The sequence below is a fragment of the Protopterus annectens genome, chromosome 7.part0, assembly GCF_019279795.1.
Source record: "Protopterus annectens isolate FY-2018-M chromosome 7.part0, PAN1.0, whole genome shotgun sequence".
NCBI lineage: Eukaryota > Metazoa > Chordata > Ceratodontiformes > Protopteridae > Protopterus > Protopterus annectens.
Genome location: NC_056739.1, coordinates 1,504,682,741 through 1,504,708,462, shown reverse-complemented (window position 1 = coordinate 1,504,708,462; position 25,722 = coordinate 1,504,682,741). Strand labels below are relative to the sequence as shown.

At 42.8% G+C, this 25,722-nt stretch overlaps 1 protein-coding gene across 1 annotated transcript in view; it reads left to right on the top strand.

Moving 5' to 3' along the window:
- The window catches only part of BRPF1 (bromodomain and PHD finger containing 1), a gene marked incomplete at its 5' end in the record, with an annotated part of 1,674,836 nt that overhangs the window by 97,604 nt on the left and 1,551,510 nt on the right, over nucleotides 1-25,722 (top strand). The window contains one exon of the mRNA XM_044076412.1: nucleotides 17,386-17,542. Coding sequence (XP_043932347.1) covers nucleotides 17,386-17,542 — 157 coding nt within the window. The remainder of the gene's footprint in view (nucleotides 1-17,385; nucleotides 17,543-25,722) is intronic.

Sequence of the window (25,722 nt, the reverse complement as noted above, 5' to 3'; positions counted from 1 at the left end):
GAGGAAGTGGACTCCCCCGATTTCTTAGCAGAGAACACGGACTTGGATGAAGGGGAAGGCTCCCCAAGATCACCCCCTGAGGATGTCTCCTTTGGAGACATCATGGAAATGCTTAGGCTCAGGGGAGGGGGGGTCTGCCCCCAAGGCTTCCTCAGACGAGTTTGTGTTCCTGGAGGCATTCGAAGCAGGCCCGTCTACCTCTTGGGTGTCCCCTCCGGCCGACCCCCTGGTGGACCTTGTGACCACCAGGGCGTGGAAGGAGCCGGACACTGTGGAGCCTTTTCCCAAGTGCCCGGACAGGATCTTGAGCCCCCCTGCAGACCGTCCCCACTGGAGCAAGGGTCCTCCTGTAGATGCCATGTTGATGGCGGCAGCCACTAAGAGGGAACTAGCTCAGGAGAGCCCCTCGGTCCATCCTCCGAGCAAGGAGTCTCGATTGATGGATCGCCTTGGGAATCGGGTATTCAGTTCAGCGACCTTCTCGGTAAGGTCTCTGAACTACATGGCACATGTCATTAGGATGCAGCGCGATCTTTTTAAAGAGTATGCTGCTTCCCCCCCGGAGTCCATGTCGGCGGAGGACAAGCAGTTGTACTCCACTCGTATGGCCACTCTGAGATCTGTTTCTAATACCTCTATGCGGCTTCTGTCTCACGCAACTGAGGGAGCCGCTAGAGCTAGCGGAGCGGGCCTAGTGATGAGGCGCCAGGCCTGGCTCCGACATTGTGACTTCGGACATGGAGCCCTTTAAGGCGTCCTTTGTGAATGCCCCCTTTGATGGTTCTGCCTTGTTTGGCAAAACCGTTCGCGAGACACTTGTCCAGAGCGAGAAGGACGGGAAGTCTGCCATCGGAGTCCGCTTCTCTGCTCCCCAGAGGTCCTTTTCCAAGAACCAAAAGGGACAAAAGAAGATGTGGTTCCGGAAATCGCAGCATTCCCAACCTGCTCCGGACAACCAGTCCTTCCATGGTAGAGGAGGACAGGGAGGACGCCGTCCTAGAGGCAGAGGGGCACCGAGAAATTTTGGGTCCAGAGAATCCTTCTCTGATCGGCCCATGCAACAGCCCTGAAGGGTTGCCCGACTGCTCCACTCTGGAGGCAGTCGGGGGGGTGTTTCTTGAGGCACCTGGCGGCATTGGAGTCCATTACGTCAGACCGCTGGGTACTTCAGATTATATCCAGAGGTTACAAAATCCCTATGCTTCATGTCCCCAGACTCAAGAACCTCCCCGATGTACCACCCGATCAGAGGGAGGCTGCAGCCGCGGAAATTCGGCAGCTGCTCAAAAAAAGGGCCATCCAACCCGTCCCCCCAGACCAGCTCGGATTAGGGTTTTACTCCAGGTTCTTTCTGGTGCCAAAAAAGACGGGGGACCTGAGACCAATCCTAGACCTCTCCCTCTTGAACCTGGCGGTAACCAAGGAGAAATTCCGAATGGTCACTCTCCAATTCATTCTCCCCCTTTTACGGGAGAATGACTGGATGTGCTCTATAGACCTCAAGGATGCGTACTACCACATCTTAATGGACAGACGATCCAGGAGGTTCCTCCGCTTCCGGCTGGGAGCCAGCAACTATCAGTTCAGGGTCCTTCCCTTTGGCCTCACCACAGCCCCCAGGGTGTTCACCAAAGTTTTAGCAGTGATAGCGGCCCACCTGAGACTTCAGGGAACGCAGGTCTTCCCGTACCTGGACGACTGGCTCCTGACCGCCCCAACAAGGCATCTACTCTGCTCAGCCAGAGATTTTTTTCTTCGCCTAGCACCCCGGTTAGGCATCACGATCAATATGGACAAAGTCCTCCCTTGCTCCAACACAAGTGATAGACTTCATAGGGGCCAGGTTAGATGCGAGAAGTCTACGAGCCTACCTCACTTCGGAACGACTACAGAACCTCAGTCTTCATGTGCGGGCCATCCTCCAATCAGAAGGTCCTCCCGCGGAATTGGTCCTGAGGGCACTGGGCTCTATGGCAGCGGCAATTACTCTCCTCCCGTGCGCTCGCCTAAACATGAGGGTATTACAGAGGACCCTTCAAGTACAGTGGTCCTTCCAGCTTCTCCCTCTCTATCACCCTGTCTCTATCAGCAAAGCTTGCAGGAGGGCCCTGTTGTGGTGGCTGCATTCCCCAGACCTCCATACAAGTCGTCCCTTCTGCGCTCCACCTCCCCTAGTCACAGTGACCACAGACGCTTCTCGCCTCGGGTGGGGGGGCATTGCTCAGGCAGAACAGTCTAAGGCACATGGAACGACTCAGAGACCTCCCTGCATATCAATGTTCTGGAGATGAGGGCGGTACTGTTAGCATTGCAAGCACTTCACAACCTTCTTCCCGTCGGAACTATTGCGATACAGACGGACAACTTGTCAGTTGTCTGGTATATCATCAAACAGGAGGGGGAACCAGGTCTTATCCTCTCTGCCGAGAGGCCATGAGAGTGTGGGAATGGGCGATCTCCACCAACCGCTTTCTAATCGCAAAGCACATTCCGGGACGGTCCAACATTCTGGCGGACAAACTCAGCCGCACTATTCTTTCCCCTTACGAGTGGTCTCTCAACTCCCGTGTAGCAAAGCAGATTATTGCAAAATGGGGGCAACCCTGCTGCGATCTTTTTGCCTTTCCCTCAAATACGAAATGCGACAACTTCTTCGCCCTGATTCCCCCACCAGGGGAAGCCCCGAGAGACGCTCTAGTGCATGCTTGGCCGCCCGGTCTACTTTATGCCTATCCTCCTCTACCCCTGATGCTAAAGATGTTACACACAGCCTCGGTTGGGGAGCAGGATGATCCTCATTGCCCCATTCCGGCCTCGACAAACTTGGTTCCCTTACCTGTGGTCTCACTTGGTGAATCCTCCCTGGATTCTTGATCCCAGTCCGGATCTGATCTCCCATCCATCAGGCTTACCGACCCCGAATCTGGACAACCTGAAGCTAACAGCTTGGCTGCTTCAGTTCCACTCTTAATTAGGACTCCCGGTATCTCCTCTCCTGTCAAAGCCATCTTGGTGGCAGCGCATAAACCTTCCACCAGGAAGGTTTACCGCAGTAAATGGAAGCGCTTTTCTGTCTGGGCGGAGCATCATAATGTGGACCCCTTCACTGCTCTGCTAATGTCAGTTTTGGACTTCCTTACAGGGCTTTTTCAGCAAGCGGCTAGCTGTTCGACAGTCGAGGTACAATTGGCAGCCATCTCCCATTACCATGTAGGACACTAGACTGGTCCCCTGATGTCAGCTAAACTATGTAAAACCTTCCTCAAGGGTACCTTTTTGCTTAGTCCCCCGATCAGAGAAGCCATACCCCCTTGGGATCTATCGCTAGTTCTTCAGGCCTTGACTGCTTCCCCCTTTGAACCAGCTGCCTCTGCTGATCTTAAATACCTGTCTTGGAAAACAGCATTTCTGGTAGCCATCACCTCTGCGAAAAGAGTTTCAGAACTTCAAGCTCTTTCCAGAAACCCCCTTATTTGGTTTTTCATCAGGATAGAGTGTACCTCAGGACCAATCCATCTTTCCTACCTAAGGTGGCCTCAGAAACCAATATCTATCAGTCCATCAATCTTCCTGTTTTCTTCCCTAATTACCAAAATAAAGGAGAATACAAGCTGCACTCGTTAGATGTGCACAGGCAGCTGCTTTATATTCATAGGACTGCTGGTCACAGACAATCTGATCACCTGTTCGTTTCCTTTTCTAAATTCAATTTAGGTAAAGCTGTTTCGAAGGTCACCTTATCACACTGGATTTCCCAATGTATCCGTCTAGCTTATGAGGCTTCTGGGAGGCCCGCACCTCAAAGGGTCCGTGCTCACTCCACTCGCTCCATATCTACTTCTACTGCATTCAGATCTAGAGTCCCTTTGGATGATATTTGCTTGGCAGCCACTTGGGCCTCATCTCATACCTTTATTCACCGCTACAAGCTGGACGTCACCTCCAGAGGTAGAGCATCCTTTGGCTCCGCAGTGCTCCGGAACATCCTTCCATGATGGCCGCCTACGATTCAGGTAGCTGGGGACTCTGTCCCACAGGTTGCTGACAAATGAAGTCCCTACTTCAGATTAAGAAGTTATGTACTCACCATAACGTTCCATCTGAGTAGGTGACTTCATTTGTCTGCAACCATCCCCCCCTCCTTCCCCCTGGCCTTCAGAAGAGTTAGATGATGGTATTATTCCTGCCTTTTCCAATTTTGGGATACCTTTTCAGGTATATAGGAGGGCAAACTTGATCTGAGGTCAGTTGGGGTTGGCAGGGGATTATGGGTGAGGGGAGGAGCTAGGAGCTCGGATCCATAGCTGTATAAATAATTGCCGGCTCAGATCCGATATCGGATCCAAGACCCACAGGTTGCAGACAAATGAAGTCACCTACTCAGATGGGACGTTATGGTGAGTACATAACTTCTTATTAGCCAATGCGTAAAGTTTAAAAAAAAAAAACTTTGGATATATTTGTTGAATCTGACAATTCATAAATGCAATAATTGTTTACAGAACTAATGGGATTGCAAGGAATTCTCTGTATTTACAGTCCTTTCTCCATATTTCACATGACCCACTACTACTACAGTGACAGTGTGACCATAGCAAAGGCATGACTGCAATATAGGAATACAGCTTTAGTTGGATAATATGAGTATAGTTTGAGAATTAACACCTCTAGCCTGAGAACAGTGTTTAGAATGTACATTGTGTGATCTTGGTAGCCAGTGTCCATTGTGGTGTCTAAAGTCTAGTTAAAAGCAGAACAGGTGTATTTACGTTTTTTGATATATGAATTTAGGGTTCACAACAAATGGAGTAAATCTACAGTACATGTTTTGGATTATGAATTGGTAGGAGTGTACAGTACTGGAGGAAAAAGTCTTCAGCTGTCTCCTATTAAAGAAATGGTGCTGGATATCCTGATGGAGTTAAATGTGTGAAAAAAATTGTAGTCTCTCACTTCTCTGTGTAGTTCAGGAGAACTGGCTGGCTTCCTTTTCACCAAACCATGATTCCATAATCAACAGAGCAAAGTCAGACTTGTAAAGGTACAGAACTTGTATGAGCCTCCTTTCATGTTGGAATAGCAGAGTCTGGAATTGTGTTTTGTCTACAGTTGATCACTGTGTGCTTTGTGGCTGTTAAAAATCCAACGACTATTTTAAAATTATAGCAGATGGTTTTGTCCTCTGTAAATTTTGGACAGTTTACTAGTCGGGCTTGTTTTGCAAATTTGCATTTTACTTTAGAGGAACCATCCAGTTCCATTGTGTAAACAGTCTTAATTATTTAGTTGTTAGATAATGTGGTCTGTTAATGGATAGGAGAAATGTCTCTAATTCTGGCACACAGTGTTTTTAAAGCCCTTAAAGACATAGTGTTGGGTTGTTAAGTTTAGTGAGCGGTTTACTTGCCAGGACAGAGAACACACATTTGCTGAATCAGTCTCAGTATTGTATTTAGCATATTGGGTTTTTTTTTTTTAATATAATACAAACTGTTTTTCTTCTCATACATACTTGCCACTACTCATACATTTAAATCAAACAAGCTACTCCCCCACATTAAATCAACCAACCACAACCATAAAACTAACAGCTGACAATCTAAACCACCTTGAACCACCCAAATACCATACTGTTTAGTCTAACTCTCCCCCCCCACCTATACAACATAATATATACTAGCCCACTTTCTCCCCATTTATTCTACCCATAAAATCACTTTCCTCTTCATTTAAAACCATTATATATCCTTCAAGTCTCTACCAGTCCTCGTGCTAAGAACCTCTCTTGAACTATATCTTATTTACCTCCTACTAGCTATACAGTATGCTTCTATTACACATCACTTTCATAATTTTTTTCTTCCTAATCTTCACCATTGCATCCTATCAATGTCAACTTTCTTCAATCTGTCACTCCCACACATTACACTTCAGTAAAATCACACATTTTAATATAGCTTCAGGCCTTTTCAACGCCACCACACGAGAACTATTCAAATACAGAGAACTATTCAAATACATAGCTGAACACCCTAGACCTCTACTACCCCACAAACAAACCAAACGTACTTAAATACCCCTGACCTACTAACAATCCTAATATCAACAGTTAAACTTGGTGGTGGTCGGGTAGCCACGGTGGTGCAGTGGTTAGTGTTGCTGCCTCACAGCAAGAGCTTCTCTGGTTTGATTCTCTGCTGGGGTGCCTTCTGTGCGTAGTCTGCATGTCCTCCCTGTGGTCCCTTGGGTTTTCTCTGGGTGCTCCATGTTTCCTTTCGCATCCCAAAGACGTGCTGTAGGTGGATTGGACACTTTAAATTGGCCCTAGGGGTGTGTGTGTTTGCCTTCTGTGGAAGGTTGGGTGCCAGGCTGGCAACTTGACACTGTAAAACTCCACTGCCAATTGTTCTGCGGACCATTGTTCTGTTGTGGCGACCGCTAACTCGGATAAGTCGAAAGAATGATGATGCTTAGTGGTGCTGTCCACCCAGACCCCAAATTCAGTCAACAAAAACTAGCCATGACAAACCCCATAAACATTAATATTAGTTTAAACCTTACCCATTCAAAATCAGATCTACTATTTCTAAATCTGAATCTTGAGCGTATCAAATAAAATCCATCAGTTGCATGCATCCCTCTATCTATACTCCCCAGATATAGCAGTCTTAACTGAAACCTGGCTCAAACCGTCAAATAACGAGATTTTACTCCAAGCCTGCAGCATCCATAGATTAGACAGATTAAATAAACGAGGTGGAGGTGTAGTAATGTACAAAAACACACTAAAACTCGTATACCTGAACTTACACCCATCAAAACTAAATGCTGAGATACAATTTTCTACACTAGAATTCAACCCCAACAAATTCATAATCATCATAGCAATTTACATTCCTCCTGGCAGTGACCCTACCTTTGTAAAAACACAAAAAAGCAGTTCAAAAGAACCAAGGCTGATACAGTATGCTGTTAAGCGCTTTTCATTTACTAAAGAGTAGACTTTGAAGTCTACTCTTTAGTAAATGAAAAGCGCATAACAGCATATTGTATCAGCCTCAGTTCTTTTGAACTGCTTTTTTGTGTTTTTATATTGGTTTGTGTTGTCTCTACACATTTTGGAGTAGTGACCCTACCTTAGTAGAAGACTTCGTCTACTGTTGATCCACAACCTTTTCACAGGAAACCATTGGTATGGGTGACTTCAACTTAGACTTGATAACCTGCACCTCAAAAAATTCCACAAACTTCACGGATTCACTACATGGATTCTCCCAATTAATAAAAAACCCAACTCTTGTAGATTAGAAAAAAAAAATGGATACTCAGTAGTGGATTGGACGTTATCCAGTAAACCATCACGTCTTAGGATGTCTCCCAGATAGCTTAAGCGACCCCCTACCCACCTACCTCCTTTGACAAAACCTACACTCCCCCAAAACCGCTATATTCAGGCACATATGTAACAGAAAAAAGTTCTCTCCCTAAACCTTCATATCGATCTTAAAGCAGTGTGACTGACCCCACTATCTTCACTCCCATTAGACACTGCATTGTCATATTTCAGTGCTACTTTCCTGGACATACTAAACAGCCAAGTCCCCCTTAGAACCATAAGAATAAAGGCAAACTATGCTGCATAGCTAACCAACGAAACAAAACTTCTCAGAACCAGAGATAAAATTTGGTAACAATATCTGTCCAATAAAAGCCCAGCCACACCAAAATATTACCAGCAAATAAGGAATAAATAAAAAAAAGGTAAAAAATGACACGCAATCCTACAATATAGCAACACAACAAAAATACCAAAACTACCCCAGAAAATTCTGGGCAACTATAAATCGGCTCATACAGCCAGGCCAGTCTGCAACTCCCAACTCCCTCCCCCCTCAACCACAAATACACTGGATAATATAGCCACTTAGTTCGATACCTACTTCACCAATTCCGTTTTAAACTTAACCAAAACAAACAGCACTATGCCACTGAAAATCCCCACTGAACCTAATGAAACATCCTAACAGTTTTTTTTTCAAGCCCATTCAAACTAGTACTATAAAAAGAATCCTCCATAAACTTAAACCTACAACCCTTGCTGACGGCAAACTATCCACTGACTGTTTTAAGCTAGATGCTGATATCATAGACTATCCAATGTCTTTTCTGATTAATTGCTCCATATCTGATCATTAAGTTCTCAAAATCTGGAAAACTTCCTGTATAATACCCCTACACAAAGGGGGAACCTGTACTGACCTTTCTAACTGTAGACCAATTGTGATTCTGTCAACCCTATCCAGCATCTTAGAAAAATGTATCCACTCCCAACTCATGAATCACCTACTCTCTAGTCTTTTAACACCCAGCATGGCTTTTGACTCAACCATAGTACAACTACAGCTCTATCAAGCTTTACAGGTGCCATCAACCATCTCAGAAATAATGGACAACTCATCTCCAGAATATTCCTAGACATATCCAATGCCTTGGATACAGTCTCCCATCAAAAACTTCTACATGCATTCCTATCTCTTAAGCTAAACTATTCTGCCCTTCAGTGGTTCCATGACTAGCTATATCAGGCCCATATCAAGTGGAAAAATGGCAAAATGAATTCTCCCCTACAGTTGTTACCTAGGTGTACCTCAGGGCTCAGTTTTAGGTCCACTCCCATTCAGTGTCTTTACTAACCAGCTCCACTCTGATGCAAACCTGGCCACAATCGTACAATATGCTGATGATGCCACACTCCTCTGTGCAGCCCCCTCCTTCTCCAACATTCAAGAAAAAAAAACTTACATTTCTCTGCAGTAGAATCTTGGCTTGCTAACACTCACTTAATTTTGAATCCCGATAAGTTAAAACTAATCTTCTCAAATAAGCCCTGTGACCACCACACACCCTGCCCAATCTATTCATCTAATAACACCAAGAGTGAATCAGTAGCACACAGCAAGCTACTTGGCATCGCAATTTAAAACAACATGAAATTTGATAAGCATTTGTCAATTGTTATATAAAAAAAAAAGCACACACAAAACTAGGCTCTCTACAGTTCTAAACCATATCTCACTGACTTCACTTAGATAATCTACTGCCAGGTCTCATTGACCATCTCCCCTCTTCTATGCCTGTGCCGTCTTCACCAACCTGAAGAAAACTGATCTAGCTAAACCAGACGCAAGGTTGCTGTATTTGCTAATAACTCCCCATACAGAATGCATCACTATAATGCCTTACAGCAACTAAACTGGCTGGAATTACCCAACCTCTTTACATCTGCCCAACTTGCAATAATGCACAACATAATATGTCAGTCCGAAAAATGCCAAGCTCTACAAGACATACTTAAACCCCAATCCAACACAAGACAGCTCAAATGTTCCAATAAGTTACTGTTACAAGTCACTAAGGCTTACAACTTCCATGGAGATTGTTTCTCCTCCCGTTGCATCTCCAGGACTTGGAATCTAACCCCCCAACCTATACTAACCACAGCTAACCCCCAAAAATTGAACACACTCAAGTCCCAAGTGTCTAACACCTGGCTCTGCTCTTTGTCTAAGTCCCGACTAAACACTTCCTGAGAAATTCTAATAACAGATCTTGTTTGTTTAGCTATCTTTATATCTCCCACTCCTATTTTTTAACCACTGACATATATCTGTGTTTCTCTAAATATTGTTCTTTGTACACAAGTGTGATGTTTCTCCAATAGTATGTTTTTCAACACATTTATGATCAACCATAGGAGCTAATGTTGATTCTCAGGTTTACCTTCATATTGTTGATCACAGTGTGGTCGACCCTGCTTCTGCGATTACAGAAGTGCGACTGCCCAAAATGTCGAACACCACATTTCCCAACTGCAAAATATCCCCCCCTTTTTGACCCATGGTAGCACTGGTGTGGTGCAGTTGGAAATGTTGAAATTCCATATTTATTCGACATTTAGAAGGATTTGCAGTTCTGGTTTTGCGGAAACTGTTCGATGAAGTGCCCGGTCGATAATGTGTGATCGACAGTATGAAGGTAAACCATTCTCAATATATGTTTGTACTTTTTCTTATATTACATATGTATTCTTTGTAACGTATGGGACTTTTTGATTGTCATAACTTATATTTTTGCATATTGTGTATTCTCTGTGGGGTTACTTTGTGTCATCATGTGCTTGTTGCGTTACTTTGCATCATCCTATGCTTGTTGTTTCTTAGGTTATGTATTCTCTGTAACTACCGGGGCTTCCCCCCAGGCCTCTACTGAAAATGGGTTACCCACCCAGTCGGACTATCCCGATAAACATTAAATAAATAAAGTAAATATTGGTGCTTGCTACATGCAGTCCAGGGGTGGGTATTCAGAAACACTTGGTGCTTCCACACTTTACCACAAGCTAGTGTTAATTTTTCACGTAGTGTTATGGAATTTGATTTAAAGGTGAACCACACACACAGACTCAAAACATGTTTATTTCATCATGGTTTGGCGTTTCCTACATTTTAACACCACTCTGGGACTACTTACAGGTTTTTAAATATTTTTATAGGTAATTTCCGAGTCTGACCACATGGGTTCTAGCATCTTGAAGTGATCCTGATTGGGATACCTAGAGGCAGACTGAACAAAGTGCAGTGCTTCTCTGTAAAAAAAAAAAAAAAATGTATGTTGCGCAGGCCTCTTTCTTCCTAAAGCACCTGTCCACTGCATTGATTTTACATGCATACACTGCTGTCCTTCAGTTAGTTTTAAATAACATTTCATGCCATTCAGTGACTACTTAAAACACACTGCAAATGCCACAGAATAGATTTTCGAATTCCTTTTACTGCTGCTTTTTTTTTTTTTTAGAATGGCTAAATTGCAGTCTTTTGTGAAGCCTGAACTGCACTACTTCGACTCGTCTCCCATCTCTCTTCACACGCAACTTTCCCAGATGTCAAAGTGCTAAGGGTAATTTGAACTGTTACCTGCTGTGACTGACAGTTTACAGCAGGAGACCTGACTGTTTCCTTGTTCTAGCCTTTACTTTCTGTATGGGTAGGGGAAGAACCAGGGAGCTGTAAACATCATAGCATGAGTGGGTTTTTAGGACTGTCATTTTGATGTCAGTTTGAGGAGGGAATTGGCCAGAAAACTACTGGTGTTCATTGGCCTTGATGATGTCAGTGAATTGAGACTGCAGCAAGCTTTTCCAGGGCGGGATAAAAGTTTTTAAAAAGTAAAACCACCATAGTGAAACTGTTGATTTAAAATATTTTAAATGTATTGTTTATTCATAGCTGGGACTGTAAATAGGGAGAAAAAGGGCAGATAAGTTGAGCATTTAATAATAGAATCCTGTTGTTGCACTTTAAAAGGGAAAGTTACACACCTGGTTTGAAAGTGGTGTCTGCCATACCATGACCAAATCTGTATTTAAGAAGCAGATCTAGCTATATTCTGTAAAAGTATACATGAAAAGAAAAAAAAAACACTGGCTCTCAATACTCGTCTCCAGTCATGCTCTGATACTCCCTTGTCTGTCTTTATTTGGGTTGTCCTAAATGTCAGATGTTAGTTTGAAAGGCATTATGATTTATAATGCTCTATGAGACTTGTTGACTGAAAAGTAAGGCATCATGTCTGTGCTGGCTTGTGAAGCAGATTTATAGTTGAAGGTAAACTATGAACATCAGCACTCAAGCTTAACCTAGGTATGGGTTTGATTTCTGTCCCATTCACCCTTTGTAAAATAGCCAACCATGATGAGAAAAATGCATTTTCCTTTGAACTGCTACTATATCTTCCTGCATTCTGACAACAATTGATATAAGCATGATGTTCTTCATCTCACATTGCTGCAGTCCTTACACTTGGGTAGTCCGCTGTCCTCGGTCGGCCCGAATATCAAAGTATTAGGCTGACGTCGGTCAAGGCGCTTAAGACTGACATCAGGACGTCAGGGTACAAATGCGCATGACCGACGTCATATCCTCAGTCTTTTTTACCGCATGGTCCGATGCAGAAGCAGCGTTGCAAGTGCCGTTCGGCGTTCTGAAATTTTTCGAATTCGGAGTTTCAGACAGAGTCAAAGTTGGCTAAGTACCCCGTTGGGGAATATTTTAGTTTTTTCTTGCCTCAGTGGTTTACCGGATGTCAGAAAAAGTGAATAACTGTATTTCTTGTGGGAAACAGATACCGCATAGAGATTATCATACTTTGTGTATTCCTTGTTTGGGGCCTGAACACGACGTTGTTGGGTGTCGCTTTTGTGCTAGGTTCAATAAGCGCACTATTAAGCGAAGGTTAGATTGTGCCAGGTTGGTCTTTGGGAAGCGGTGCAATTATAAGATGCCGTCGGATGCTCCGACGCCCGCTTCTTCGAAGAAGCGCAAAGACAAGGCAGCTAAGCCCAGGCAAGAAGAGTCGTCCGTACCGGACGCCGGTTCTTTAGAGGCGTCAGTGGAACCGGTGGTTCCGCCGGAGGCTTCTCTGGAGTCCCAGGGGGAGACTTTGTTATTGCAGGATGTGGCCTCTCAGGAGGCAGGTCAGGCTGAAGGGGCTTCTCAGGTTACTGTACTCCCCTCCCTTCCTAGGGTGGTTAGGCCCTCTCCTTCTGTTTCTAAGGCTTCTCCCAGAGGCAGGCCAGGTTTAGCTTCTGTTGGTGTCACTCCTAGTTCTTCAGGATCTGTGCCCAAGAAGCACATGCTTAAAATGGCAGAACATTTAATTACTTTGATTAGAGGTTCTTTGCCCCCTCCAGATAAGAGGCCTAGGGTGGAACCAGAGTTGGGGAGTTTTGAGCAGGCTTCAGATGTTTCAGAGTCTTCGGCTGAAGACTTGCAGGAGTACTCTCCTTATTCTGATTCTGATGCAGATGATTCCACTCCTTCTGCTTCTCCTCCAGAGGATTTTTCTTTTTCAGAGACTCTTCATTCCATGAGGGAACATTTTAAGTGGGAAGGTCAGGACTTCTCTGTTTCCAGGAAAAGGCTTAGGGAATTTTTGCTTTTACCCCAGCATAGGCCTTTGGCTATACCTCCTGTTCTGGATGTTGTGGAAGATGTGTTTGCGGAGGCTTCACTTAATCCTGATTCTTTGCCTCCTGCTCCTGTTAAACCGGATAGGTATTATAGGGTGCCTGAGGCTCATAAATATCTTTATAGGAGTCCTAGGGCGGACCCAGAAACTGTTAGTCAGGGACCTAAGGGTGTCGAGGCCTCTGTTGTAAAAAATCCGGTTCCTCCAGATAGAGGCCAGAGCTTTGGATAGATGGGGAAAGAAAGTCTATACTTCTTCCACCTTAGCTATGAGGGCTTTGAATTGCCAGTTTCACATGTTGAAATATCAAAACTATCTCCTTTCTCAACTGAAGTCTAAGGTAGATGCTCTGGCGGAAGGCATTGAGTGTAAGGAATTACAAGATTTGGTACATGTCTCTGAACAGGTGGGTAAGCATTCTTTACAATGTGGTTTTGATGCTATACAGGCCTCGTCTAGGGTGGCTGCCACTGGGTCAGTTCTTCGCAGGCACGCCTGGCTGAGGGATCAGAATTTGTCTGAACATGTTAAGACAAGGATTTTGGATGCTCCTTTACAGTCTGGTGTGTTGTTTGGTTCACCTGTGGAGTCAGTCTTGAAGAAAATGGAAGACAAGGCTAAGTCTATGCAGACTGTTAAAGATTTTTTGCAAGTCCAGCCTCCGAAGTTTAGTAGGAATTGGCCTGCTTAAGGGGTGGACGTACCCTTCTTATGATTCACAGTCTAGGGGTAGATCTAGACGTGGTAGGGGGCAGAGCTCAGAGCTCCTTCAGACCGAGAACAGGGAGTTCTCCTGCACAATCTTCAGGTGAGGGCAGGGGCCAGTCCTTTCGTAAACAGGCCCAATGACCTACCTTTTCAGCTGCCAGATCCTTCTTGCCTGGCAGCACCTTTGGGAGGAAGGCTGGCACTCTTCAGGGAAAATTGGAGTTTGATTACCCAAGACAGATGGGTATTGGATATCATACACCAAGGTTACAGGTTTTATTTCCATACCTTGCCTCCTTTCAAAGGCATGCCGGACGTTCCTCCTCAGCAAAGACTAGAGGCTCACAAACAAATTTCTCTGCTGCTCCAAATAGGGGCCATACAACCGGTCCCTCTGCCAGAAGTGGGCCTAGGATTTTATTCTCGCCTGTTCCTAGTACCAAAGAAGGGGAACACGTGGAGACCAATTTTGGATTTATCTATCCTCAACACTTATCTGGACATTCCCAAGTTCAAAATGTTGACGTTACAACAGCTTTTACCTCTGCTGGGCAAAGATCACTGGATGGTGACTCTGGATCTCAAGGAGGCTTACCTTCATGTTCCTATCAGGCTAAGTTGCAGGAAGTATCTGCTTTCGGGCTGGGACTTCTCATTATCAGTTCTCTGCATTGCCCTTTGGCTTATCTACTGCCCAGAGTGTTCACGAAGGTTCTGGCTCCAGTGATAGCTTTCTTCAGGCTAAGAGGAATACAGATCTATCCTTATTTGGACGATTGCCTGATTCTGGCCCAAGGAAAGGACGAACTTCTTCATCATTTGCAATATGTGATAGCAGTGCTAAGATGCCTGGGGTATTCTGTGAACGAAATAAAGTCCAGTCTAGTACCCTCTCAGGACATGTACTTTCTGGGTGTGAGACTGAATACAGCATCCCAGATGGCCTTTTGACCCCGGACAAACAAAAGAATCTTTCTCTTTACTTCCATCAATTGTCTCATCAGTCCAGGCTGACTGCAAGGACAGTCCTTCAAGCCTTGGGGTTCATGGCATCTTGTATTCTGGTGCTTCCCAATGCCAAACTGCATATGAGGAAGCTACAATGGTATCTCAAAAATGTATGGACATAGCACTGCCAAGATATGGACACTGTCATTCAGATAATACCTTGCATTCAAAAGGAATTTTTGTGGTGGGCTCAGGAATGTCACCTAAACAAGGGACTCTCTGTGACCCGGCCAGAGGCGAGTCAGATTCTAACGACAGATGCCTCAGACAAAGCTTGGGGAGCTCATCTAAATGGAAAGTGGGTACAAGACACGTGGCCTACCAGACTTCAACATCTACATATCAACTTGAAGGAGATGTTAGCAGTCCAATTTGCATTAATAGCTTTCAAGGATTTACTTCTTCCAGGGCAGGTGTTGATTCTAACAGACAACACAACTGTCATGTGGTACATCAACAAGAAAGGGGGAACACATTCTTATCCTCTATGCAGACAAGCAATGATTTTGTGGGAGACTGCTCTCAGTTTACAGCTAAATCTTCAGGCAAGGTTTCTGCCGGAGCACAGAACTCCTTAGCAGATGTGTTGAGCAGGCAAATTATGGATCCCCACGAGTGGAAATTGGATCCTCATGTATTTCGGAAGTTGACAGTGTTATGGGGAACTCCAGACATAGATCTGTTCGCTTCTCCACTAAACTACCAGCTGCCAAAGTTTTGCACAAAAGGTTTCATCCCACAGCTTGGAAAGTGGATGCTCTTTCATTCAATTGGAACAATCTTCATGTGTATGCCTTTCCACCTCTGCCTCTCCTCCCAAAGGTACTCCTGAAGGTCAGACAGGACAAGCCAAAGATGATTTTAATAGCTCCAGATTGGCCTCGACAGCACTGGTACCCATTACTGAGAAGTCTGGTACGGAGCCTCCATGGCCTTTGCCTTCGATTCCACACCTGCTGTCTCAGGAGAACAGTCATTTACTCAATGTCAAACTTCACTCTCTTCACCTGACAGCCTGGCATATTCTGTTTTAAACCCTGGAGGGTCTCAGCTTCCACAGCAAGTTCTGAATGTTATTTTGGAGGCCAGAAGGCCTAGTACAAGGAAAGTGTATGCAGATAAATGGAAGAGATTTTTATTTTGGAGTACAGCAAAGGAATTTGATGTTTCTAAGCCTAATTTAAGTGTGGCTCTTCAATATCTTACTGAGTTACTGGACAAAGGTTTGTCCTTCTCTTCTATTAAGGTTCATGCTGCAGCAATTTCTGCTCACTATGACTGTGACCCACCATTGTTTTCTCATCCTTTGTTTAAGCAATTCCTTAGAGGGGCAAAGAATATAAGACCCCCACGGAGAGCTCCTACTCCTGCTTGGGATCTCAATTTTGTGTTGGAGAAACTCACTCTACAACCTTTTGAGCCTGCAGCTACTGCTGAGTTGAAATATTTATCATGGAAGACTGCTTTTTTGTTGGCTATTACATCTGCGAGAAGGGTTTCTGAATTACAGGCCCTTATGGCAGTTGAGCCTTTCTTAATTTTCCATAAGGATAGGGTATCTTTGCGTACTAATCCTTCCTTTATGCCTAAAGTGGTTTCTAGTGTGGCTTTAAACCAAACTATTCATTTGCCTACTTTTTATGCAAACCCCCAAAATAAAGGGGAAAAGATTTTGCACACTTTGGATATACACAGGCAGTTGCGATATTATTTGAGCAGAACTAAAGGGTTCAGGCAGTCTCAGCAGTTATTTGTTTCTTTTGCTTTGGGTTCTCAGGGCAAGCCTGTGTCAAAACAAACTATTTCTAAATGGATTGGGTTTTGTATTGCTTTCTGTTATTCTCATCATGGTAAGGAGATTCCAGCTGGGATTAGGCCTCATTCCACTAGGGCTACTGCCACTTCTACAGCTTTTTAAGGGGTGGCAACTAAAGATATTTTGGAGGCAGCTACTTGGAGTTCAGTGCATACTTTCTCTAAGCATTATCACCTTCCACTTTACTCTAAATCGAGGGCTGGTTTTGCCACTGCAATTTTACAGGGCATTTTGGCAGCTCCTACTGCTTTATAGTTTTGCCATCCTCCCTTACCTCTGCTTTGGGATTCTACCCAAGTGTAAGGACTGCAGCAATGTGAGATGAAGAACATAGTACAGTTTTGTACCTACCATAAATGTAGATGTTCAAGATCCACATTGCTGCAGTCCAATTTACCTCCCTCCTTCCCTCTGTAGTTAGAGGCGGTTGTGTGGTTTGGGTTGTACATATTGTGAATATTGTATATATTGTACATATGGTTAGTACAAGGGTGGTTGGTTGTTTTTTGCTGTCTTTTGGTTTTGACCTTTCTGTTTAGGGTCTTCTGACATCTGGGGCAAGAAAAGACTGAGGATATGACGTCGGTCATGCGCATTTGTACCCTGACGTCCTGATGTCAGTCTTAAGCACCTTGACCGACGTCAGCCTAATACTTTGATATTCGGGCCGACCGAGGACAGCGGACTACCCAAGTGTAAGGACTGCAGCAATGTGGATCTTCGAACATCTACATTTATGGTAGGTACAAAACTGTACTTTTCTTTTGATAAATGGTGTGGAATACAATTCTGTTTGATAGTGACATTTCTTTGTCCTGATTTACCAGGTTGAGTAACATCACAGGCCGCCTAACCATCCAGCGTAAGAGCCAGTTCATGCAGAGATTACATAGTTACTGGACACTAAAAAGACAGTCTCGCAATGGAGTTCCTTTGCTGCGACGTTTGCAGACACATCTGCAGTCTCAGAGAAATTGTGAACAGGTAAAGTAAAACCCTTTCCATTTGCATACCAGACTGATGCGCTTGTTTTCAGCCCATGCTTCCTTTAGATCAAGAGTTAAACTGCAGTGTTAGCTTATGACCAAACCAAATTGCTTTGAGTGCTCTGTCACATTAGTTGTGATTTGCTTGTTGTTTTGATTTTTACACTTTACTTTGAATTACTGAGTACTTAGTTGTGGGAGTCTCAAAGGTTTGACCACAGCAGTTTCTGTGAATGCTGTTTGGGTGAAAATGTTTTGCCAAAAATACTTCCATAAATAGTGGAGAATTCCCTTTTCTCCCCTGTTGTGCAACCTTGGAGTAAGTATATTTAAATTTGGAGGGTGGATTGGGACTCTTCCCCCCTTTCAGAAAAGATTATTTTGAGTTTTGCCAAAAGTGATTTAGGTGAAACATTTTTTGGTGTCTTTGGGTCGCTGCAGTAAATTGTCAAGTTATTTGAAAAGGATACTTTAACAGTTAGCATTTCTTCCTGTTATGTAAGAAGAAATAATTTCAGAGACGGGTAGCCAGTTTTTTTTTTTTTTTTTGTAAAAAAAATTATGAATGACATAGGCAATCATACATTTATATAAATGAAAACACCTTATGGACATAGTTTTACTTGCAAGCATTATACATCACATACCATATTGACATAATTTTAGTTGCAAATATTATACACTTGTCTATCGAGGCTTTGTCAGTCAAACATTACATAGCTCATTTAAGCCTTGCCTTCTTTTGAATCCCAATCCTCTTCTACATGTATTGTTCCCACAATTCCCATTTTTTCCTATGTAATTTGTTCCTATGCTTTTCTAAAGAACCCAATTCCAGTTGTTTTATCTCGTTACTATATTCAATACTTTCGGTAAAGTTGGTTTAGACTTTAATTTCCATTTTCTAGTAATTGCTGTTTTCGGCAGCAGGGTAGTCAGGCTTGTTTGTAAGTAGTTTTTAATGAGAGAAGTTTCTTGCTGCTTTTAAGGAAATGCCCTGTTTGAAACGGGCACTTTAGGAGGTTACTTGTAATCATATCTGTAGACTGTAGAAAGTATCTTAAAAGTGTAACTATTCTACAGTTCATGCTGCATTGTGGTAGTGAGGACCGTATATTGCTGCATCTGGGTCCAGCATATTCTGTACAGGACTTTCAGTACTTTTGTTTTATCGTTACCGCTTGTAGAGGGGAGACCACTCTGTATTATAGCTAATATCTTAGCTTTCCAAGCTTCAGAGAAAGTTAAGGCATTGAATGTTCTCTTCAGGCAATTAGTCCCAAACCATCTTTAGTGAGGTGTTAAAGAAGCAGGTGTCCAAGTACCTTTCCAGGTCTTTGATATGGGAGATGAAATATGCATATTCACTGTCTTTCAATATCAAATTTGTGGTTTATTATGCCTTTTTAATTTTTATTTTTAGGTGTATAACACAGGACCTTGAGCAATTCAGTGGTTCATTTACTGCAGTTTCAAAATGCAATTTCAAATTGCAGTAATCAGAAATTCTGTTTTCCAGAGTTTATAGACTCTTAACTGTCTTCAAAGATTTCATATGTAGTCTGAAGTTCTATCTAGGTTTTAAAATGCTTTATTACCTTTGCAATTTTTTTCTTGCCATTGTATAGATTTCCTTATTGCATTTTATTTATCAGTATGTGGCTGACTAGATAGTTGGCAGCTTTGTTAGGAACCGCTTAGAGTAATAAAATTTATACTTGGCAGAGTATGCCATTTTATATTTTGTGGTTCGACTCTTATTCCCTTTTGTGTGAAATTACGTTTTATGGTTGTGTTTAAGGTTTTCTTCATGTTTTGTAGATTGCCATTATCTTTCAATTTTCCTTTTATGATGGTTTATAATATCTGCTGGTATTAGCTTACTTTGGTACCTCAAGTGTTTGAAAGGTCTGGACCCACATGATTGAGTCCCATACTATAGACTGAATGGCCAAAAAAATGGACTTGCATGTACCAGCCAGGGGTGTGGGGCTAGACCTCTTGCAAAATAGTTTTTTTAAAAGCGAAGAGCGATGTTAGAGATTTGTTCTTCTCATGGATTTTTGGTCTTTGTGCTGACATTTCAGTAGGGAGCCCTTCAAGTGGTCATAGTTCTGTCCACAAAGCATAACTTTATTCTTTTATTAAGAATCTGATTACTTGAGTGAGTGGGTACAGTATGCTACTTGAAGTTGTCTTTTAACCACGCTAACTTTTCAAAGTCAGCTGTAAGTCTGGATATTGTTCACTTCAGACCAGACCTGTCAATTTCCTCTCTCCTGTGCCCATCTCAGTAGTTCTTATTGCCTTGAAATCATCATATGATGCTGTCTACATGATAATTCTGGAATGAAGCAGGCCCCATCAGACTGTTTTCAGCATGGTAAAGTGGATTTGAAGAATATGGTGACAGTACAGAGCCATTATGTAGCTTAAAGCTCTTGAGTTTTTGCCTCACAAAAAACAAGGGCCCCAGGACGGGCAAATGTTTGAAATTGATGCTGTCCACTGAGAAATGTAAATTAATAGATTTGTGGAGAGACTGATTTTATAATTAAATTGAAACTTGCCATGGAATAATGCTTACACTGAAATCACTTTGTCCTTTTCTGAGTTGTAGTAGACAATTGAGTTGGGTATAGTAAATAGAGACTATTGCTACAGCCCACTGCATGGGGGATGCAAGATGTTTTGCTCCTCACATAAAAATATTAGTTTTTTTTTGTTAGAGCACCATTCAGTTAAACTTCTTTAAAACAAGAAATATTTGTTAAATTATCACTTGTGACATAGGCAGTCATACATTTATGTAAATGAAAACAAATCATATTGACATAATTTTAGTTGCAAACAATCTACATCACAAACTATATCCACCAAACAGGAAACCAAGGAGCCACACATAGCTGATCTTATAAAAACTTAATACCAGATAAGAACTTTCATGCCAAAAATGGCTTTTCTTCAGATCATTAATTCTTCTTCTTTCAGCTTTTCCTGGTTAGGGGTCGCCACAGCGGATCACCTGTCTGCCCATGATTGGCAGTGGAGTTTTATGGTGTCAAGTTGCCAGCCCGGCGCCCAACCCTCCACTGAAGGCACACACTCACACTCACACCTAGAGTCAATTTGGAGTGTCCAATCCACCTACAGCATGTCTTTGGGATGTGGGAGGAAACGGGAGCACCCGGAGGAAACCCACGTGATCATGGGGAGGACATGCAGACTCCGCACAGAAGGCACCCCAGCCGAGGATTGAACCGGAGAACCTCTTGTGAGGCGACAATGCTAACCACTGCACCACTGTTGCTGCCCTCTTCAAATTATTAATAAAACATTGAATTACAATTCATTTAAATATCCATGATTAACAAATTAATCATATCTCAAAAGTTTATCCTTTTCGTCAGACATTAACGTCATCTCTGATGTATTTAAGAAGCACTGGCCAATCCGTATGACTGATGAAAAGGTAAAGAATGTAGTAGGTCCTACCCCTAGGTTTTGTTTCAAAAACAAAAAAATCTTTGAAACAAATTGCGTTAAAATTACCGAGCACCTCCTACTAACTGGTAATCAAACTGGCCAACGTGTTGGAACCTCCTCTCGTAAAAAATGTAACTTTTGTTGTTTTATTGAAGAGAGTAATTTCTTTAAACATCCTAGCATAGGGAGAGAATATAGGTTTAGTCTGTTTGCAGACTAATTCTACTTGTAATTTGGTATATTTGGCTTGACTTGTATGTTCATCCTTTTATATAGGAAAAACGAGTCACACTGTAAGAGCACATTTGTGAGCACATTTATGATATTAAGAGGTTAGATGAGGGGGAGAATGCCTTGGCCAAGCATATAAAAAGTAAGGAATCAGAACATTCTTTCATTTTTTTGGTGGTTCAGGTACTGATCCCAGATAGATTAGGTTGTTGTTGTGTCTTTCGGCTTTTCCCGGTTAGGGGTCGCCACAGCGGAGCTCCGGTCCGCTAATGATTGGCAGTAGATTTTCACGTGCTGGCTTGCCGGGCCTAACGCACAACCTTCAACGAAGGAATGCCCATTCACGCATGTCGCCACACAGAAGATGCTCTGAGAATCGAACGGGCAATGTCTAACTGTGAGGCGACAACGCTACCGCAGCACCATCACCACAGATGTAAGAAATTTAACTGACTAGTGAGTTATGATGGGTTATACAATTGCAAACAGATAAAGGCTATGGGTTAAAATGATTTAGTTCCGCTGAAACCTCATTTGAGTTTTCATGCCCTCTCATCTTTGTCATTTATTGTGTTTTGCTATTGGCTTTAACTTTATATGTTTCATGTTTTAGTTATTTAATATTCTGGGTTGGTATATATTCGTTTATTGTCTTTTTTTTTTTTTTTTGTTAGCATCTGTTTGCCTGTGTTCAGATTTTTACTGAATATTTATTTTTTTTCATTAGTTTAGAGCAGCGCAATGCTGTGTTCAGTCATTCTTGTGTCTGTGGTTGCTCATTGGTCTGTATTATATTTATAATTTTAGGCTTGGTTTGTTCGTTGACTCAAGAACACCAATACTAATGATGGCATTGTAGTGATTTGATGAATTTTTTTTTTTTTTTTTTTAAAAGCCTTATAGTTATTGGCCTTAAGCAGTGCAGTTTTGCATATGATTAGCTGCACATTTGTCCATTGGTTCCAGATATTCTTAAACTTGGATGATTGGTCAATTTGTTTATATAGCAGTTACCATAACCAGTGCAGATAATGTCATTAGTTTAATACGATATATTATGTTTATTTGTTGCAAAAATCTTTACTGTTTTTTCTGAATATGGCTTACATTCATTCTATATTTGATTTTAGAGATATGATCGTTCTGCATATCCAACCAGTGTTGCCTTAACTGCTTGATGTGATGTATAAAATGAGTGCTGTTCTATTTTGAGAGTAAAATCTTTAGCTTGTATCATTTTCATAGTGACATTATGAGTGCATTGAAACGATTTGTCAGTGTAGAGTAAATCATTGTAGCTATCAGACGTGCCTCTGGCAACTTACTGGCATTTAAAATTGGTTTAAAATTGGCATTGGTACGTTTAAAATTTCAGGATTGGTTTATTTGTTGATCCGTGTGTACCAACGCTAAAAATATTGCAGTCAGTTCATTGGCTGACTTGCCATGCCGTATAATGATAGTCATTGGTCTCAAGCAGCGTAACACTGCATACAATTGTACATTGCAACTTTTCCATTGCTTTGGATTACATTTAAAGCAATATGATTGGTCAGATGTTCTTCGTGTTTCACTGTTGCAGTCATTACATTTGGGTAATCTGCTGGCAGGTTGCCCTCAAGTCGGCCTAAATAACAGTCTTGGGTCCTGCGTCGGTTGCTCTCTCTTTTTCCATGACGTCAGGGGTATAAAACATGCAGCCGATGCCATTTTATTTAGTCTTTCTTGCCACGCTGCCCAAAGCAGAAGCAGTTTGCAAGTGCCGGTCGGCCGACTCTTGAAATTTTCATATTCTAGTTTCAGAACCGAAGTCTTCAAACTAAAGCGAAGTACCCCGTTGGGGAAACTTTTTCTTGCTCCTTACCGATGTCAGTAACTGTTAATAATTGCATTACTTTTGGGAAGCAAATACCTCATAAGGATTTTCATTTGTATTGTTTTCCTTGCCTAGGCCCTGATCACAATGTGCCTTGCTGTCTGTTTTGTGCTAAATTTAACCAACGCACTGTTAAGCGTCTGTATATTTTTGCTTCTAAATTTTTTGGTTCAAGATTCAACTATCCTGAAATGTCGTCTGTTAGCAAGCAGACTACCGGAGTTCACAAAAAAACAAAGAAAAAGACAGAGACAGACCATCGATGTCCAAAACCGACGAAGCTTCTCCTAAGCCAGTCACCGGTACTCAGTGAGGCACTTTCGCAGCCCCTGATACCCGCTACTTTTGAGTCGCAGGCCACTACCGAGACCCATTCAGAGTCTGGTATGCCGCGCGATTGAGTATTGAACCCGCGTATGTCTCTCCCTTAGATGGGTCCGGAGCCGCTGATCCAGCACTGGCATCTGAGGGTGTTTTCAGACCTCAACATTTTTATATTAGACAGCAACAAAAACAAGGTCAAAAACTCTTTCTATGTCTAAAAAAAAACGATGCATGAGCCACGTGCTCAGGCCCCTATGCCTAAAAAAACAGATTATCAAAAATGGCTGAGGATTTAATTACCTTGTTCAGGGGTTCCCAACTCCCCCCCCCCCCCCCCCCACTAAGAGGCATAGGCAAGGCACTGATTATGAATCTTCAGATCAGGTTTCCATTTCTTCTGATTCCTCTTCTGATCAGGAATTTTCTGTTTCTCCCTATGAAGATTCTGATGCAGAGGAATCCATCCCATCTGCATCTCCTCCTGAGGATTATTCTTTTGGAGAGACTTTGCATACTTTAAGGGAACATTTTCACTGAGAGAGTCAGGACTTCTCTGAATCTAAAAAGAGGCTTGGGGATTTCCTTCTCCCTCAGCCTAGGCCTTTGGCAATACTTCCTGTATTAGACATTGTTGATGTGTTCTCGGAGTCAACCATGGCTCCTGATTCCCTGCATCCGGCTCCTAGTAAGCCAGACAGATATTACAGGGTTCCTGACTCCCACAAATTTCTTTTCAAAAATCCAGCTCTCTCAGGGTCACAAAGGGTGTAAAGGCTTATACAGCCAGAAATCCTACCTCTTCTGATAGAGATTCCAGGGCGCTGGATAGATGGGGTAAGACTGTTTATACGTCTGCAACCTTGGCAATCAGGGCTTTAAACTGCCAGTTTCATATGCTTAAATATCAACAGCATGTTATGGGCTTACTGAAACAGAAAATGATGTTGATTTCTGATTGTGTGGAAAATAGAGTTACAGGATTTATTCCATTCAGCAGAACAGGTTGGAAAGCAAACTTTGGAATGTGGTTTTGATTCCTTGGAGGCCTCTTGTAGAGTCGCCGTTACTGCATCTGTGATTAGAAGGCATGCCTGACTCAAAAGAGCAAAATCTGCCTGATCATGTTAAAGCCAAATTGTTGGATGCCCCTTTGCAGCATGATACTCTTTTTGGTAATAAGGCAGAAGAGGTTTTAAAGAAAATGGAAGACAAAGCTAAATCTATGCAAACTGTAAAAGATTTCTTGCAAGTGCAGCCACCCAGATTCAGTAGGCACTGGCCTACTAAAAACTGGTCCTTTCCTGTGTCCAACAGAGCAAATCCAGGCGCTCAAAAGGCTCCAGATGTCAATCACAGGGTTCTTACAGGTCAGAGCAATGGGGTGCCTCCACCTCCAAATCTGGAGGAAACAAAGCACAACCCTACAGTAAGCAGTCTCAATGACTTTCCTCTACCATCACCAAACACTTATCTTTTGGCAACCCCCTTGGGGGGGAAACTAGCACTTCATGCTCAAAATTGGCAGTTAATTACTCAGGACAAGTGGGTATTAAACATAGTATCCCAGGGGTGCAGATTTCATTTCCATACTTTACCAGTTCCAAACGGATGGCCGGATCTGCCACAAAATCAGTGGGCAGAGGCCCAGAAACAAGTCATGTCCCTCATGGATATGGGGGCTATTCAACCGGTACCAGAAAAGGAAAAAGGACAAGGTTTTTATTCAAGACTTTTCCTGGTACCCAGAAAAGACGATTCATGGCGCCCAATACTGGACTTATCGATTCTGAACACATTCCTGGACATTCCAAAAGTCAGAATGCTGACTTTACAACAGCTACTGCCTATGCTAGGCAAGAATGCTTGGTTAGTAACTCTAGACTTGAGGCATACCTGCATATCCCAATAAGGGAATCCTGCAGAAGATACCTACGCTTCAAAGCAGGTTTTTTGCATTACCAATTCTCTGCACTTCCCTATGGCTTAACTACTGCGCCCAGGGTCTTTACAAAGTGCCTGGCACCAGTAATTGCATTCTGCAGCCAAAAAACATTTAAATTTATCCTTATCTGGACGATTGCCTCATTCAAGCAGAGGACAAGGACACTCTTCAACATCTGGTGTTTGTAAAAAGTCTTCTAGTATGCCTAGGGTACACCATAACAAAAAGAAATCACAACTGGTACCCTCTCAAATAATTACATTCCTGGGTGCAAGCATGAATACAACTGCCCAGATGGCTTATCTCACGCCAGAGAAAC